Raw genomic sequence first — 16,104 nt, forward strand, 5'->3', positions numbered from 1 at the left:
CAAGGGAGGGCCAGGTGGACAGAACTTCTGTGAGGGTAGAGAAAAACACAGACTACAGGACATCCTCAGCTCTGGAAACAGTGTCCTTAACTGTTTGCTGAATGAGTAAATAACTGGTTGTCATTCATGTTGTTTCAGTTCTCTGACATTAACATTTAGAAAAATGACAATAACACAAAACATCTTGTTCAAGAGCATTGCATATTAAGGACTTCGCTGATGGTCCAAGGTTAAGAACCCACCTTGCGATGCAGGGAACATGGGTTCAATCTGTGGTCCATGATCCTACATGCCGTGGGAAAACTGAGCCTGCGCGCCACGACTGCTGGGTGCGCACAACAGCTGCTGAAACCCGTACCCTAGAGCTCATGCTCCACAACAGGAGAGGCCACCACAATGAGAAGGCCATGCCCTGCCACCAGAGAGGAACCCCCTTTTGCCACAACTAGGGAAATCCCATGTGCAGCAACCAAGAGCTCATGAATTGCAACAAAGACCCAGTGCAGCCAAATAAATAAATAAATAAATTTTTTAAAAAGAGCATTTAGATTTCTTATAGAAATGTAAAGTTATTTTAACAAATTATTACAGTTGTGTTGCCTTATAAAACATTAACTAGTTTAGTGTCTAAATTTTAATCTTATTTAAACATTTTTTTCAGCAAACATAAATACTCTCTCCAATTCTCTCTGAACCAGGACAACTACCTTTTTGGTTCCCATGTTAGTGATTTTAATAAACATCTGACACTGTTACATTCTGCATAATTTCAAAGGTCAAGTTTCTTTTCTTTAATTTTATTAGTCAGTCTTGGAGGCCCCACTGAGATGTTCAAGTATACTCATCGCCCAGAACCAATGAACTGTGATGCCTGAGATACACAATCCCACAAGCTGTTTAAGCCCATACACATGATTTCCTGGTTCCGACGGTAAATCCCCAGTGGCAAAAGAACTTTGTCTTTTTAACTGTTTTTCCATTTTTTAATTTTCAGTTCTATTTTGTTGTTGTTGTTGTTTCTAATGTTAAGCTAAGTTTGGTTCTAATTTGTACTTCAGCTGTTAATTATTCACCATTAGTAGAAGTAATCAGTGGAATCTGGTTTTATGATCTGGCAATTTAGTGATATTTGTTGGAATGATGAGGATCTATTACATATTGGTTATTTGGGCATCTACTCTCTCTTGATTGAGAGAAAACAGCAAACATGTTCATTAGATTGTTTGCCTGATTGTATTTTTGTACAAGAACATGTCTTGGTTCCAACGTAAAGAACAGCTTTTTGCCACACAGACCAGTGTTTTTGCATTTTTGTGTCTACATCCGACACATGGCTAAAGTTGCAGGACAAAAGCTGAAAGTCCTCTGTGTATCTGAAATGGCCGACACATGGCTAAAGTTGCAGGACAAAAGCTGAAAGTCCTCTGTGTATCTGAAATGGAGAAAGACTCTTACCTCATTGTGAGCATGAAATATTCTCCTGGCTTTAGGGGTATTAAAAACTCAGTTTTTTAAAGTCTCTCTTTCTGATTGGTTAGAGACTAAGAAGCATTTGTGCCAGTCTTTTAAGAAATCCCTTTTCATAGAAACAACTCAGAAGCATTTTTATATTCGAATCTAAATTCACAAAGTCAAAAAGATTTGGTAATTTTAATTAGAAACACTTATACCTTCTCTCTGATCTCCTTGATCTCACTGGTGTGGAATATAAAACAAAAATATATAAGATAGTAAAAACATTGATACTAATGTTGCATGAGATCCACACGCCCACATGCTGTGCATGTGTGTATCACAACTGCTTACACATTAGCCATGAGAATTATCAGCCAGTCCTAAAGATTAGCACAATGTAGAGTATCACTGATAGATGCTGTTTTACTTGTTGCTGTTAAGAATAATCAGACAGCATGCATCCTATAATACTCTAAGTGTCATCAAGAGGGTCACAAGAGATCACTCTGATCTTTGCAAATGCCTTCATGAGGTTCCTCTTAGTTCCAGTCTGACAAATCCAGATTTTCCACTTGGAATAGATGCAAGCCTTAACAGCAACCTTATTGAAGTATATTTCACATATAAAAAAATATACTTATTTGGGATAGATATATTTTATAAGGTTAATGTAACCATACTTTTAAGGATTACTATGTTTAGTGGGAAAAAGCATTTTCATTTGGGTAATACACAAAAAGAAAATGAAAATAACTAACTACAGACGACTACTTCTCTATTAATGAAATCTCCCAGTTGTGAAGAGTGTCCGCAATTTCCTTAAAAGAAAGAAAACATATGAAATAATACTGAAGAAAATTTAGAAAGAAAATACCAAAGAGTTATGAACCTACAGCCGATAATAGCATTTCTATGAAGTCTGATGTTTCACATTCTCTATGATATAAGTCAGAAAATATTGAACTGAAATAAAACAAAATAAGAAAAAACTAGAGATTTATTCAAGACCTGCTTGTTGATTTTTTTTTTTTTTTTTTAGTTTTTCAGTCACTTTCTTCCCCTATATTTTTAATGTGAATAATGTCAAGCCAAAATTTTTATTTCTAACCTACACCTCTACTAATAGAGTTTCAAGTGATTTTTATTGTCTCCTTTCTGACTGTCAGGAATTCTAGAGAACATGACTGCTTTTGTATTAAGGAGAAAAAAATGCCTAAAAGGAAGTATTTCTATCAATAATAACTGTGAAAGAGATAGTTAAGTCATCATATGACTTCCCATCTTTGGGAAAGTCTCCCCTAGTACTCTGGGCATATTTCTATCATACCAATTACACTTCTAGTTATTTCACTACATATCACATTCATACATGCACTTCTTGGAGTGAAGGTGATCTGTCATTCCAGGGTGTAGAATAATGCTTTGTACACAAGCTATAATTACAGAGAAGAGTAGTATAGTAAAGGACATCCTGTAACCACTGAAACATCATCCTGTAATGGAGATGTAGATTCTCATATGATCAACTGACTCACAAGTGGGAGTGCACTGGGGCAATAATATATTGTTGTGCTGTACTCAGTCATGTCTGACTCTTTGCGACCCCCATGGAATGTAGCCCACCAGGCTCCTCTGTCCACTGGGGACAATAATCACCTCTGAATTCTCCAAAGATTCACCAACATGGCTAACTATCATCTTCCCATAAGGCCCAGAACACTGCCTGGTGCCTAACAGACACACAATATATATTTATTGAATAAATAAACTAAAAACAAAACAAACATCTCTGGCTTTAGGTCACCAGGTATTGGCAAATGCTGTCAGGACAAAAATCATTTTCCTGTGTTCCACTTAACCTTCTGATTTGGGGTTTATGGTTGCAATGTTAACTATTTCCATGTTAACTTAGTGATGACTTCTTCTCCATGCTAAGAAATTCAGCAGGGTAGACTTATTATACATTGACTTTTGGTTTTACTAGGCTCTTACTGGATTTTTTTAAAAATTTGAATGCAAATATCCTTGCTATCTATTGAAATTCAATTTGATTTAATGCACCAAAGTTGATAAGTATCACACATTTATCTTTTTACTTCATGAAATCTCATGTGGAATTTTCCTTAGTCAACTAATTACCTTGTTCCCCAAAGTATTTAAATCAGTAACCACTTTATATTCATCTGTGTGTTTATTGTCCATGTCTCCACAGCCTGTTGTCTGTTTCCTTTTTGATGTTATATCCACCAACTATAGCACAGTGACTGTAACACTATAGGTTTCCAATAAACATTTGATTAATGTTCAGATATTTGAAACAACATTTGAATCAACACAATTCCAGCAAAAAGACTAAATATTCTGAGAAGCCCTTCTTTAAAAATATATACACACACACATATACATATATATAAATCACAGATAAAAATTCAAAACTACATTTTTGTAACTGAGGCCAAAAACAACCATAAATTCCAAATCAGAAGGCAAATCCCCAGAGGGCATGTGCCAATCCCTAGTGATCTAAAACCAGAGATTTAGTTTTGTTCTGTTTTTAAGATTCTTTATTCAAGCAATAAATATGCATTGTATGCCTAATAGGTGGCCGGCAGCATTCTGGGCAATGCAGAAGAAGAGCAATTATGAGATAGATCATCTCCCTTCTTTGAGCCTACTTAGTAAGGCCACATATCAATGTAAGGGTCAATTATATCCCTATGAGGATATTAAATTTTTTAATTTAACCTAATAAATTATCTTGAAAAATATAAAATAAAAACTGAAAAACTACATAAAAAGTAGATTAATTTAACCATCAAAATGGAAGATGAGTCACTCTGATCAAAAAAATCAGTAACTATATAGAATACCTGAATAACCCAGTTAGTTAGTTTGCCCTAATAACTCTGTATAAAAATCTGTAACTAGATAATAGCTATTCTTTTAAATCACAAATATACATTTATAATACCTATGTGCTAAGCCATAAAAAAAAGTCTCAACCAATGTGCAAGGTACAAGATATTATATAAAATACAATTTGTGGTTATAACTGAAATAGGTTTGAAAATAACAACAATAAGTTTTTTTTTAATATTTGTATGGAAATTAAAAATACATTTTTAATAAAAATAAATCATTTGAAAGCTAAAAAAAGAAACTTAATACTAAACAATAGAAATTCAACTTAACATCTTGGGATTTAGAAAAAGATGATAATGGCTGATAATGGCTTCATGACATCTTATACCTGTACTTCACTAGGTCTTCATTCAGGCCAGAATTAGATACGTTCACAGGAGGGAGATATAACTACCGTGAAGTGAACTTAAAGTTGTTCAGTCGTGTCTGACTCTTTGCAAACCTATGGCCTGTAGCCCACCAGGCTCCTGTGTCCACGGAATTCTCCAGGCAACAATATTGGTGTGGGTTGCCACTCCCTTCGCCAGGGGATCTTCCCAACCCAGGGATCGAACCTGGGTCTCCTGCAGGCAGATTCTTTACGTTTGAGCCACCAGGAGAGTCCTAAACCTACCATACTTATGCTCAGATACTCATCCAAAAAAACACTTATTAATTGCAGCTCAGATATGCAAAAAGATACCAAAAACATTTTTAAAAGTTTAAGAGATTAGGTTACCTTTTCTTTTTTTTCTTGGGTGTCTTGGTCCTGGTTATTAGTGACTTTTTTGGCCTTGTTATGCACAGTAGGTATGACCTGCCACCACAAAGGTGAGGAAGAGAGAGAGAGAAAGAATTTAAATGTCACAATCATTACATTGCTCCATGCATATTTTTTTAAAAAATAGTTAAAATCCTACTTAACTATATCTCTAACTTCACCTAAAAAGTACAAATATGAGAAGTATAGTTAAGGCAAACAACACAACTTGGGAAATCTAACAAGTTATATAATCCAAACGCGCATGCCTGCATGTGTGTGCGCTTGTGTGCGGCATCAAGGGACAATAAATTCACAGGCTTGTGAATTAGATCCAGAAAGTTAGTTCCTATAATGCTGGATGTAACATTTATTTCACTGATCTACCTTATTCATCAGTGTACTCCAGCTCAAGCTTTGGGGGTTTTTTGGGTTGTTTTTTTTTTTCTTTTTTTTAAGGTTATTGTACATGTTTATTCCAGTCACCAAGGGTAGCTAACACTGAAGTGATATCACTTCAGCCCACTTATTTGAGGCTTTGATTTTACTTTTCTTAATGTAAAAAATGGATGCCTCTGTAAATATTACTTTTTCTTTTTTACTTAATGAACTGTAAATCCTGTCACCTGGAATGATTATGATATGTTTCTTTTCATGGATAAATAACATTTCTTGCTGTCAGTCATTCTTTTCATGGGATTTTACACACTTCATGTACAATCTTCTCTCCTACAGTGTTGCAGTAATCATTCTTATGTAATAACTTCATACAGTTCAGGTATGGTATCTAGTGCACTGTGTACATTCAATAAATATTTAACCATCACTGTTAGCATATAGATAAATTATACAAAGCTATTTACACCCCTGGATAATTAGCTCAATTAGAGCTGGAATTTAGGGTTATTTATCACTATAACCCTGATGCTCAGAAAAAGCACTACATAGTAGTGTTCAATAAATGCTTATAAATGAATCAAACAGTTCAATTTCATAGAAATGATTTTAATTCTTAATGGTGCCAACAGCACAGATTACTTTTTGACTCATTTCTTTTTGTAAAACTACCTGTAAAATATCTTAAGAAAATACAAAATTGTTAGTGATTATTTTAAAGGCTCCTCAAATAGCTAACACAAGTAATTGGCATAAAATCTGATGACAGACATGCAGATTAAAAGGAAAAATAAATCTCCTTACTCAGAAAATTAAAGTAACTGCCTCCCTAGTGATAATTTAAAAAACAAAACCAAAAAAAAAGCACTTTTCTCAAAAAAGGCAATTGATGATTAATTCTTCTCTACTTTTAGAGTCTAAAAGAATAAATTAATTTTGGAATAAATGAGACCACCTCAGAAATGTTTCTCTTAAGTAAAAAGCAACAGTAGTGATAAATCAATATATACCTGTGGCTTCTTATGTGAATAGACACTGTGCTTAATATTTATTTCTCTATTTAAAACATAGGACAACCTGAGTCAGAGTTCAAAAACCAGTGGATCTACAGGTATATGTTTCTAATTCTGAAGAATTTAAAACACTTTGTCTCCCTACAAAGTCATAACACCTGCCTATACTGGACCTACTTTCTCCCATGGAAAAACCAGCTAAAGTTAACTGGTGGAAGCTTTGAAATGGGATAAAAGTTAGCTGCCATTCATAAGGTTTACACTCTTTGTTTGTCAAATAGCAGAGAAATATTATTCTCTACACATGTCATTAGCAAACTTTGGAAGACAAATGGCCCACCAAAAAAGACCACATCTTTATCAAAAGTAGGAGAGCACATGTTTCTTATGAAAGTAAAAAATATATTTCTATATGACTAATACACAAAATGAACATGTCCAAAAAAATTTAGATGCCATTATGAAGTAAAGATATTAGGGAAATACAAATGGAAGACAGAAAAAAAGAAAACAACACATGATAATAAATTTAGTGACCTGAAAGGATGATACCAATTTTAAAAGGGTTTGGTTTTGGATATATACAGAAAACCTTAATGGACTGTGAAATGCAATTATAAGTAGAAAAACTTACTTTGGCATAAAAACTTTCTATAGAGGTATACAGTACAGATCATGAATTCTGCTCTCAAATAAGCATATACCAAGTAAATCTAAGTGAATATACACATTTCTTTCTAGCATGCTAAAAATGTAGTTGAGAAATTTAGGAGAAAACGCTTAAAAAGGTAATGTGTTGCCAATCCTCCTAAAGCACCTTTTAAAAGCACAAATATTAAAAAAAATTAAAACTTAAAAAAAAAGTGCAAACATAAACACCACCACTCAATCCATCATGTTGATGAGAATTTTCATGAAGGTTTCACTGATGGCTCAGATGGTAAAGAAACCACCTGTAATGCAGGAGACCCAGGTTCGATCTCTGGGTTGGGAAGATCCCCTGGAGAAGGGAAAGGCTACCCACTCCAGTATCTTGGCCTGGAGAATTCCATGGAGGGAGGATCCTGGCAAGCTACAATCCATGAGGTTTCAAAGTCACAGCTGAGCGACTAACACTCTCTTTTTCTAGGCACATTTAGACATAGGACCTTGATGGCCAAACATTAAGAAATGACTTTCTTGGGAATTTTGAAGAACATTTCAAAGTTTAATTAAACTGATCAAAAATGATTAAGAATTTGGCTATATTTTCTATTTCTGTGATGACCAATAATAATTGTAAGAATAAGTAAGCCGAAGATACAAAGATATGAAGCTTGATTCCTTTCATTGCCTTATTCAGGTGGAATCAACTTTGTGCTGAAAAAATGGAACAAGGAATGGACATTAATATCATCACCATTCTTTGGCTAGAACCACAGACAGTTCAGTGTTCAACGAAGGTGACACTCTGTGATGCTGCCTGAGGGATAAGTGACTTGGGCATGTAATAAAGCTGAAGACATTTTTTTTTTTTTTTTGAGCAGTTGAAAGATATTATACTGGTCACTCAAATGAAAACTTCCACCACAGCTCACCAACAAAGACTAGATTAAAAGCTTGGCCTTTATGGCTGACCTTATAACCTAATAAAATGTTTTGAATATTTTTTGGCGAAGCATTCACAAGTGGTCGTATAAATGTATAATTTGATTGGCTCATTCTAGCTCAGAACTGCTTCTCTGGAAGTGTCATTTGGCAGGGAAAATCTGGCCAATATTCCTATTAAATTCAGTCTCCAGAAACAAAAGTGATGGCCTCAACAACTTTCTCAATATCATAAGAGTTTAAGGGTGGATTCCAGTAAATCTAGAATTTCAAACTGCATTTAAAAATGTGAAGACTTTATTCTGCTTCCCTCTCTCAATTAGTCTTGATGGTATAAATGTAGCATTAAGTCTGGAAGGGACCTTGCTCCAAGTACAGTGCACAGTAGAGCTGACCATATGGGGTGAGGCTGCAGCCCACTGGGTATGGGCAGGCTATAAGCATGCAAAAAATACACTTGATGCCCCCCGCCCCTGGGACAGCCAGACATCTGTTTACCCAGTATGTTAAACAAATATTTTCTGTATGCCTTGATATAAAAAAAGGTTGAAAGGCACTGCATTTTAGAGGACTAAAAAGCATATTTTTAAAAACTATGCAGAATTTTTCTACTGTTCAGAAATGCCTATGTTTTGAACAGCTGTCTTCCATTATAAAATATAGAAAAATAAATATTGCAGGACTTACTGGTGACATTTCTGCCTCATACTGCAATATAAAATACACATCCTGTCACTGACATCTGTGTATCAGAGTTCTAATTCCATACCAAATGGATAGTTTATTACCGGAAAAAACTCTATGATGAAATACTGCTCTTTGTAAATTCAGAATCTCCAACAGAACATACAGTGCAACATGTTTGAATTTTTACACGCTATAATAGATACACAGACCATTTGATAGTCCCTCTAGAATGTTTTTATAACCGACCTACTCTGTGTTGGAAGTGTTTTATAGACAAAGTAACTAGTTCAGAAGGGTTAAGTAACTTGCTTCCAAATTAGCAAAACTGGTAAATAGGGAATTAAGGAATCAAAAATAGGTCTGTTGGACTCCATTGTATATTCGAATAACTCAAATTTGACCAGGAGATTGAAATCAGAGAAAAAAGGGAAAACTGAAGCTAATAATTAAATTTTTACAAAGCTAACTTCAAGTAATAGTAGAATAACAGTAAAAAATATGTTGGAAAATATTAACACTTGGAGGCAAAAGCTTGATCCACAGATCTAGAGACTATTTTTAAACTTTTTGAATATGTAAACTAAAGCTTACTCTTGGAGTCGATGACAAGCTCTGAACGACGAACACCACAGGGTTTCCTGCATTCTTAATGGCCTCAACTGCTTCTCTGTGCGAAGCATTCTGCAAATCTACTCCAGACACCTAAAAACACAGAAGTAATTTATTTCAGTTAGCAAAGGAGCAGATCTTGTGGATAAGTTAATTCAAGTTCATGCATATTATCTAGTTATGAGAACAGCCAGAGTTGAATGAATTAGACAACAGCTAGAAAAAAATATGACTGGCACATAAAAAGCTTTGCTGTCTTAGGAGACCATGTTTAAGAAAATTAACATCTTACCTTCAAGAAAAGTAAATAAGAAAAATATCTTAATAATAATGGCTGAGGTTAAAAATAATTATGCAAAAATAGCTTAAGCAATAACAGAACCTTAAGAAGCTTCCGAGCTTATAATGTCAACTCTGCCACTATTAGAGGACACAATTCTGAATGGGGGTAAGGGCTGGGGATCTCTTTGGACTCATCTTCTCTCAATTAAACTAAGAAGAAAGGTATTTTAAGCAAATTGCCCATTATCAAATTGAGTAATTGAACATTTCTCAAATTATGTTCAAAAAAGAAGTATGAAAATACCCATGGGTTCTTTTACTAAAAGAGTTTCACGTTCAATAAATTTGGGTAAAGTGTAAACATCTCATTATACAAATCTGAGAAAGCATAACTTGTGAACATGCCCATAGTCTCAAAGAACATTCTATTTATCAAGTGTACTTATTTAACAGAACAAACTCTTCAAACTCATAATGTAAGGAAGCCTTGGTAAAAGTTTAGGTGGTATACAGTCAGAGGATAATGACAATTTGTGAATATTGTTTTGCCACAAGGGGATCAAAGAAATAGGAAGGTAGATGCAGTGGAATTAAGGTTGGTTTTTGTTTTTTTTTTAAGATGAGATATACTACAATAATGATGATGCAGAGGAGAGGAAAAATGAAGGTAAAGAAGAGTGATGACTGCAGAAGCAAACCCTTGGAGAGTGAAGATGGAATGACTTCTGCACAAGCTAGACAGACTCTAGACAGCAGAAACACAAATAGTTCATTTGTTGCAACAAGCACAGGTAGAAAAAAGGATGTAGAAGGAGCAAGGGGAAGGTCCCTTTCGACTTCTCCTCTTTTCTCAATGAAATAAGAAAAAAGTACCTTCAACTGACATTAAGACTAAGGAAGGAAGCACAGGAGGTCTGAAGTAACTATACCTAGAAGAATCAAACAACTTGTTAAATACAGGACAGCAGGACAGAATCAAAGACCCACTTGAGGGAGCTGTCATGAATTTAAAATGAGACCAGACAGTATGCGTGGGGTTTTTTGTTTGTTTGTTTCTCGGCTTTTTTTTTTTTTTTTTTTTTTTTGCTATTTTACAACGTTTAATTCCAAAGGCTTTAGAGTGTCACAATTTCTTGTTTGTTGGTATAACTTTGTTGGTCCAAATCAAGAACGAGATCACAAAATAAGCAAACAATTGCACTTAACTAGGATGTGGTTGTCCCAGAAAAGTTCAATGAAAGGAAAGAAGATCAAAGGAGTTGGAAGCACATGCACAGGAGTGATAGGATGATGTTACTGCCTCTGAGCAGAGTGAGGAAGAACATGAGCACGCCAGAAGCGGAGGGACAGAGAAGCGACAGCACGGAGGTAGGAGATGGGAGCCCTGTGATTTAAACGGAGGTGAGTCTAAAGAGCAGAGAAAGAGGAGAGAGGACAAAGAGGTGATGTCAGGGAGGCAGCTGAAGCCACCCCATGTAAACTCCAGAAGGCCATGGCAAGAACTCTGGCTTCTTATTCTAATAGGCATCCATGAAGATTTTAATGCTGTGAAAGCTTTTTTCCCATCTGAATTGAGGAAGGATATGAATAATAATAAGTGAAAAAAATAGAAAAAATTTACAGTGACAATTAAAAGTTGTCACTACAGTTTGATGAAGCTTCTTTTGAAAAACCTGATCCCTGAAACATTCAACAGTAAGAAAAGTAGAGGCTACATGAGAACTACATCCTCTTCAGTAATAATCAGCTTTTTTCCCCTGACAGAGATTATACAGTGTTAAATGGGAATCACTAAAGCTGAGAAGTGAGGAAAAAGTTAGAATTCTGTCATATTACAACAGAAAAATAATCTTAGTCTTTCTCAACTTTAAAATTATAACCTAAAAAAATGTCCATTCACATAGATGAAGACCCAGTTAATTTATTTTAAACATTCTCAGACCAATACAGTATACTAACGCATACATATGGAATTTAGAAAGATGGTAATGATAACCCCATATGCAAAACAGAAAAAGAGACACAGATGTACAGAACAGACTTTTGGACTCTGTGGGAGAAGGCAAGGGTGGGATGTTTTGAGAGAACAGCATCGAAACGTATATTATCAAGGGTGAAACAGACGACCAGCCCAGGCTGGATGCATGAGACAGTGCTCGGGGCTGGTGCACTGGGAAGACCCAGAGGGATCGGGTGGAGAGGGAGGTGGGAGGGGGGATCGGGATGGGGAACACATGTAAATCCATGGCTGATTCATGTCAATGTATGGCAAAAACTACTACAATATTGTAAAGTAATTAGCCTCCAACTAATAAAAAATAAATGGAAATAAATAAATAAAAAAGAAAAGTCTGTTTTGTAAAAAAAATAATAATAATAATTTAAACGTTCTCGTTAAAAAAGCTCTTTATGCGGACCTAAACATTTTGTGCAATTACTTCAAGACAGAAATGAGTATTAAACTTCACTAACAAAACAACTAATGCTTTTCATAGAAAAAGTAAACAAATGACTCATTATGCTTCACAGAATATATATTAGAGTGTAACATCTCGGGTCTGTTGTGAATCTGAAGAAATATAAATTATTAAATCTGAGATAAAACAATGGGTTTTTATTAGTATGTGTAAAAGTGATGATGGATTAGATGAGAGAATACTTTTTATTCACTGACAGCAGAGAAAGATGAGAAAAAATTCAAAAAGGTAAGAAAAAATGAACAATTCAATTAGAAAAAAGACAAAAGACTTGAACAAACATTACACCAAAGAGGGTATCAGATGGCAATTAAGCACATGAAAAGTTAGGGAACTACAAATTAAAACAACAACGATATCACTATGTACCTATCCAGAATGGCTAAAATGAAAAACAGATGACAACATCAAACCCTGGTGAGGATGCAGAGAAACTGGATCACTCATAACTGCTTGTGGAAATACAAAATGGTGCAGCCATTCTAGAAAACAGTTTGACAGTTTCTTAACACTAAGAAAGGAACTTGACATACAACCCAGCAATTACACTCTCGGGCATGTAGCCCAAAGAAATGGACACTTATTTTCACTCAGAAACTTATATACCAATGTTTATAAGGCTTATTCATAATGACCAAGAACTGGAAACCACCCAAACATCTTTCTATGGGTGAATGGTTAAACTGTGGTACCTCCATACCATGGAATGCCACTCATTCATAAAAAGGGATGAACTACTGACAAACTGTAAGAACTTCAAAGAAATTGCACTGAGTAGAGAGAGAATCTCAAAAAGAAACAGAATGCATAATTCCATTTATGTGACAACTGTGAAATAACAAACTATAAATACGGAAAACCAGAAAAGTGGTGGCCAGAGGCTAGAGATGGGGGAAGTGGAGAGGAGTGGCTATTGAGGGGTCAGACAAGGAGTCTTGTGGGGATGATTCAATTGAGTTTCTTGATTGCTGTGGGAGTTATGCAAGGTTACACATGTGATAAAATTGTGTAGAGCTATAAACACATACATACACGTGTGTGAAAATACTGGTGAAATCTGACTAAGGTCTGTGAATTGTGCCAATATTAGCATTTTGTTTTTGCTTTTACTGTAGTCATGTAACACGATGTTAACATTGGGTGAGGCTAAGTGAAGACAGTACATGGGACTTTCTCATACATTTCTTTGCAATTTCCTATGAATCTAAAATTACTTCACTATATAAAGGAAAAAAGCTAATTTTTAAACATTATCTTTTGTATTTTGTTCTAAGTTCATATGTATCAGAAATAAAATTAAAAATAAATGATTTATTAGATGAATATTATCAATTTAGATTTTAAAAAAGCAAAATCCAGTTATATGTTGCTTAAAAAATACAACTAAAACAAAATCACAAATAAGTATGAAAATGAAAAAAACAAAACAAAAACAATGTACCACACAAATGCCAAATAAAAGAAACCACACCTGCCCCAGAAGCCAGAATAAGCCTTTTAAAAAATATGTATGCGTTCATAATTCTCTGATGGATTCTCACGCATTCAGAGTAGACAACCTTCTGAGGTCTACATGATGTGGCTTCCCATTACCTTTTCTCTTTCAATTTCTCTCTTGTTCACTCTACCTATATTAGCAGTGCTAGACCTCTTTCTGTTCCTTCAATACATCCAGGCAAGCTCCCATCTCAGAGCCTTTGCACTTCAGTTCACTTTGTCTGGAGGCATCTTCCCTCCTGTGTCCACATTGTTCACTTGGTGATTTCCTGTATTTGTCCCAATATCATCCTCCATAACAAATCTATTCATTGCAACTGCTGCCATCACCACTTGTCATTCCTTATTCTCCTCCCTGTTATTTTTCTCCATAGCTACTTATAACAATCTAACTTTCTATATATTACTTATTTTGTGTATTGTCTATCTCCCCCACTATCATGTAAACACCATAAGAGAAGGGATTTGTGCTCACTTTCTTCATTCCTTTATCTCCACTGTGTTTGAAATTTTTTTTACAATTTCACAAACATAAATATAACCTCAAATTTGTATACACAGAGCAGTTTTATGCAATTCTTTAATCTTCACAATGATTATATGAGTTTTAAAATCTCTTTTCTGTTTTGTTTGGGAACTGATAATAAAATATGTTTCATAATTTGTCAAAGAATAGAAAACAAACAGGACAATCTAGACTTCAATCCATGATCTCCAGAGCACTTTTCACTCTGTCAGAGATAAAACACCACAGCTGATGTTTAGCATTATAAACCATGAGTCAAGGACAAGCAGATTCTGGGGTTAAAGATATTCAATATGGTGTCATCCAATAAACCCAATGCAAAGAAATGTATCAGATTTAGACCTCTCAGTGCCTTTGATGTATCCTCAAAACTCCACTCTGCAAAGCCTGCTATGTGTGAAGGATGGGTTCACCCCTCCCCCAACAGTCTTCTACTTTCAGGGTCAACTCTGGGAGGACAGCAGAGCTACCTCACTGCCACACACAATTCAAAGTTTGTTAAAGACTGTGGGAGAAGCATGAGGCCCACATTCTGCCTCATTCTGTCAACTTGTGAAATTGTTTCTTCAGCCAGCTGATGCTTTTTGTTTTATCATTTTAAGGGCTTTGCTAGTGGCTCAAACGGTAAAGAGTCCACCTGCAATGCAGGACATCTGGGTTCAATTCCTGGGTCAGGAAGATCCCCTGGAGAAAGGAATGGCAACCTACTCTAGTATTCTTGCCTGGAGAATTCCATGGACAGATGAGCCAGACGGGTTACAGTCCATGGGGTCGCAAAGAGTCGGACACGACTGAGCAACTAACACTACTACTACAGTTCAACTTCAGAATCTCATAAAATTGTGTAAACCTACAAACTAAGGCATCTGAATAAAATATACCAACGGTATACACATATTTACTGTTTTACAGTACATTTCAAACAAAAACAAAAATTTAACATTATTTACCTCAAGTATTTTATCCCCAGTTTTAAGAGCATTTGTTTTTCCTGCTGGACTGTCTTCCAAAACTTGTTTAATAAATATTCCTTTAAGCTCCTCTCCATTCTTTAAACGTTTTATGACAGTTTGTCCGCCAACAATACTAATACCAAGAGATACATCTGGTTCTCTAAAAATCTCAACGCTGTAGAAACAAACAAACAAGAAAACAGAATTCACTCATGAACAAGGTAATTTGTTGTATTGCCATTGAGTTCAGCGTGTATATCCTTGTGGCTCATTTTATATAAATACATTTTCACAAATGTTATAGAAGTTATACCTAGTTCCTAAATTGTAAGAATCTATCACTTCTATAGAATGAGATTAAATTCTGTTAGATTCTTATGAAACAATTTCATGGCATATGTGACAGTTTAAATTCTGAAGATGATTTCTAAAACAACAAATACAACTCTTAATATTGAGAAATTTGGCTAGATCTTAATATCCCTATCTCCCACCACCATATATTTTTTGATGAGTCCTTTTCATCTACATCATACGTAACATTAGCAAAGAATGAATTGAGGAAATAACAAATGAGTGAAAAAAATCAAGAAAGTCACATGTATCATTTTGGCAAAAAAGCACAGGCCCTCAGAATTGGAGAAGGAAATGGTAACCCACTCCAGAACTCTTGCCTGGAAAATCCCATGGAGGGAGGAGCATGGTAGGCTACAGCCCATGGGGTTGCCAAGAGTTGGACATGTCGGAGTGACTTCTCTTTCTCTCTCTCTCTCTTTCTTTCTTTCTTTCTTTCTTTCAGAATAAAATAAACTTGTCACTGACACGCTCACTGCCCATACTGCTATTCCCAGTCAGCCAGGCTAGCCTGTGTTTCTTTAAGCAGAGGACAGATTTTATTGCTCCAGAGACTGGAAAGGTTTTCTTTTCTTCCTACCTCCACATCATTTTCATAAAGTATGGA

At 35.2% G+C, this 16,104-nt stretch overlaps 1 protein-coding gene across 6 annotated transcripts in view; it reads right to left on the minus strand.

Moving 5' to 3' along the window:
- Positions 1–16,104, minus strand: part of PATJ (PATJ crumbs cell polarity complex component) — a 361,174-nt gene that overhangs the window by 216,811 nt on the left and 128,259 nt on the right. For all 6 annotated transcript variants that reach the window (XM_043461136.1, XM_043461135.1, XM_043461132.1 and 3 more), the window contains exons 24-26: positions 15,141–15,318; positions 9,391–9,501; positions 5,096–5,173 (exon numbers count right to left, since the gene is read on the minus strand). In XM_043461136.1, coding sequence (XP_043317071.1) covers positions 5,096–5,173; positions 9,391–9,501; positions 15,141–15,318 — 367 coding nt within the window. The remainder of the gene's footprint in view (positions 1–5,095; positions 5,174–9,390; positions 9,502–15,140; positions 15,319–16,104) is intronic.

Source organism: Cervus canadensis, chromosome 2 (genome assembly GCF_019320065.1).
Source record: "Cervus canadensis isolate Bull #8, Minnesota chromosome 2, ASM1932006v1, whole genome shotgun sequence".
Classification (NCBI taxonomy): domain Eukaryota; kingdom Metazoa; phylum Chordata; class Mammalia; order Artiodactyla; family Cervidae; genus Cervus; species Cervus canadensis.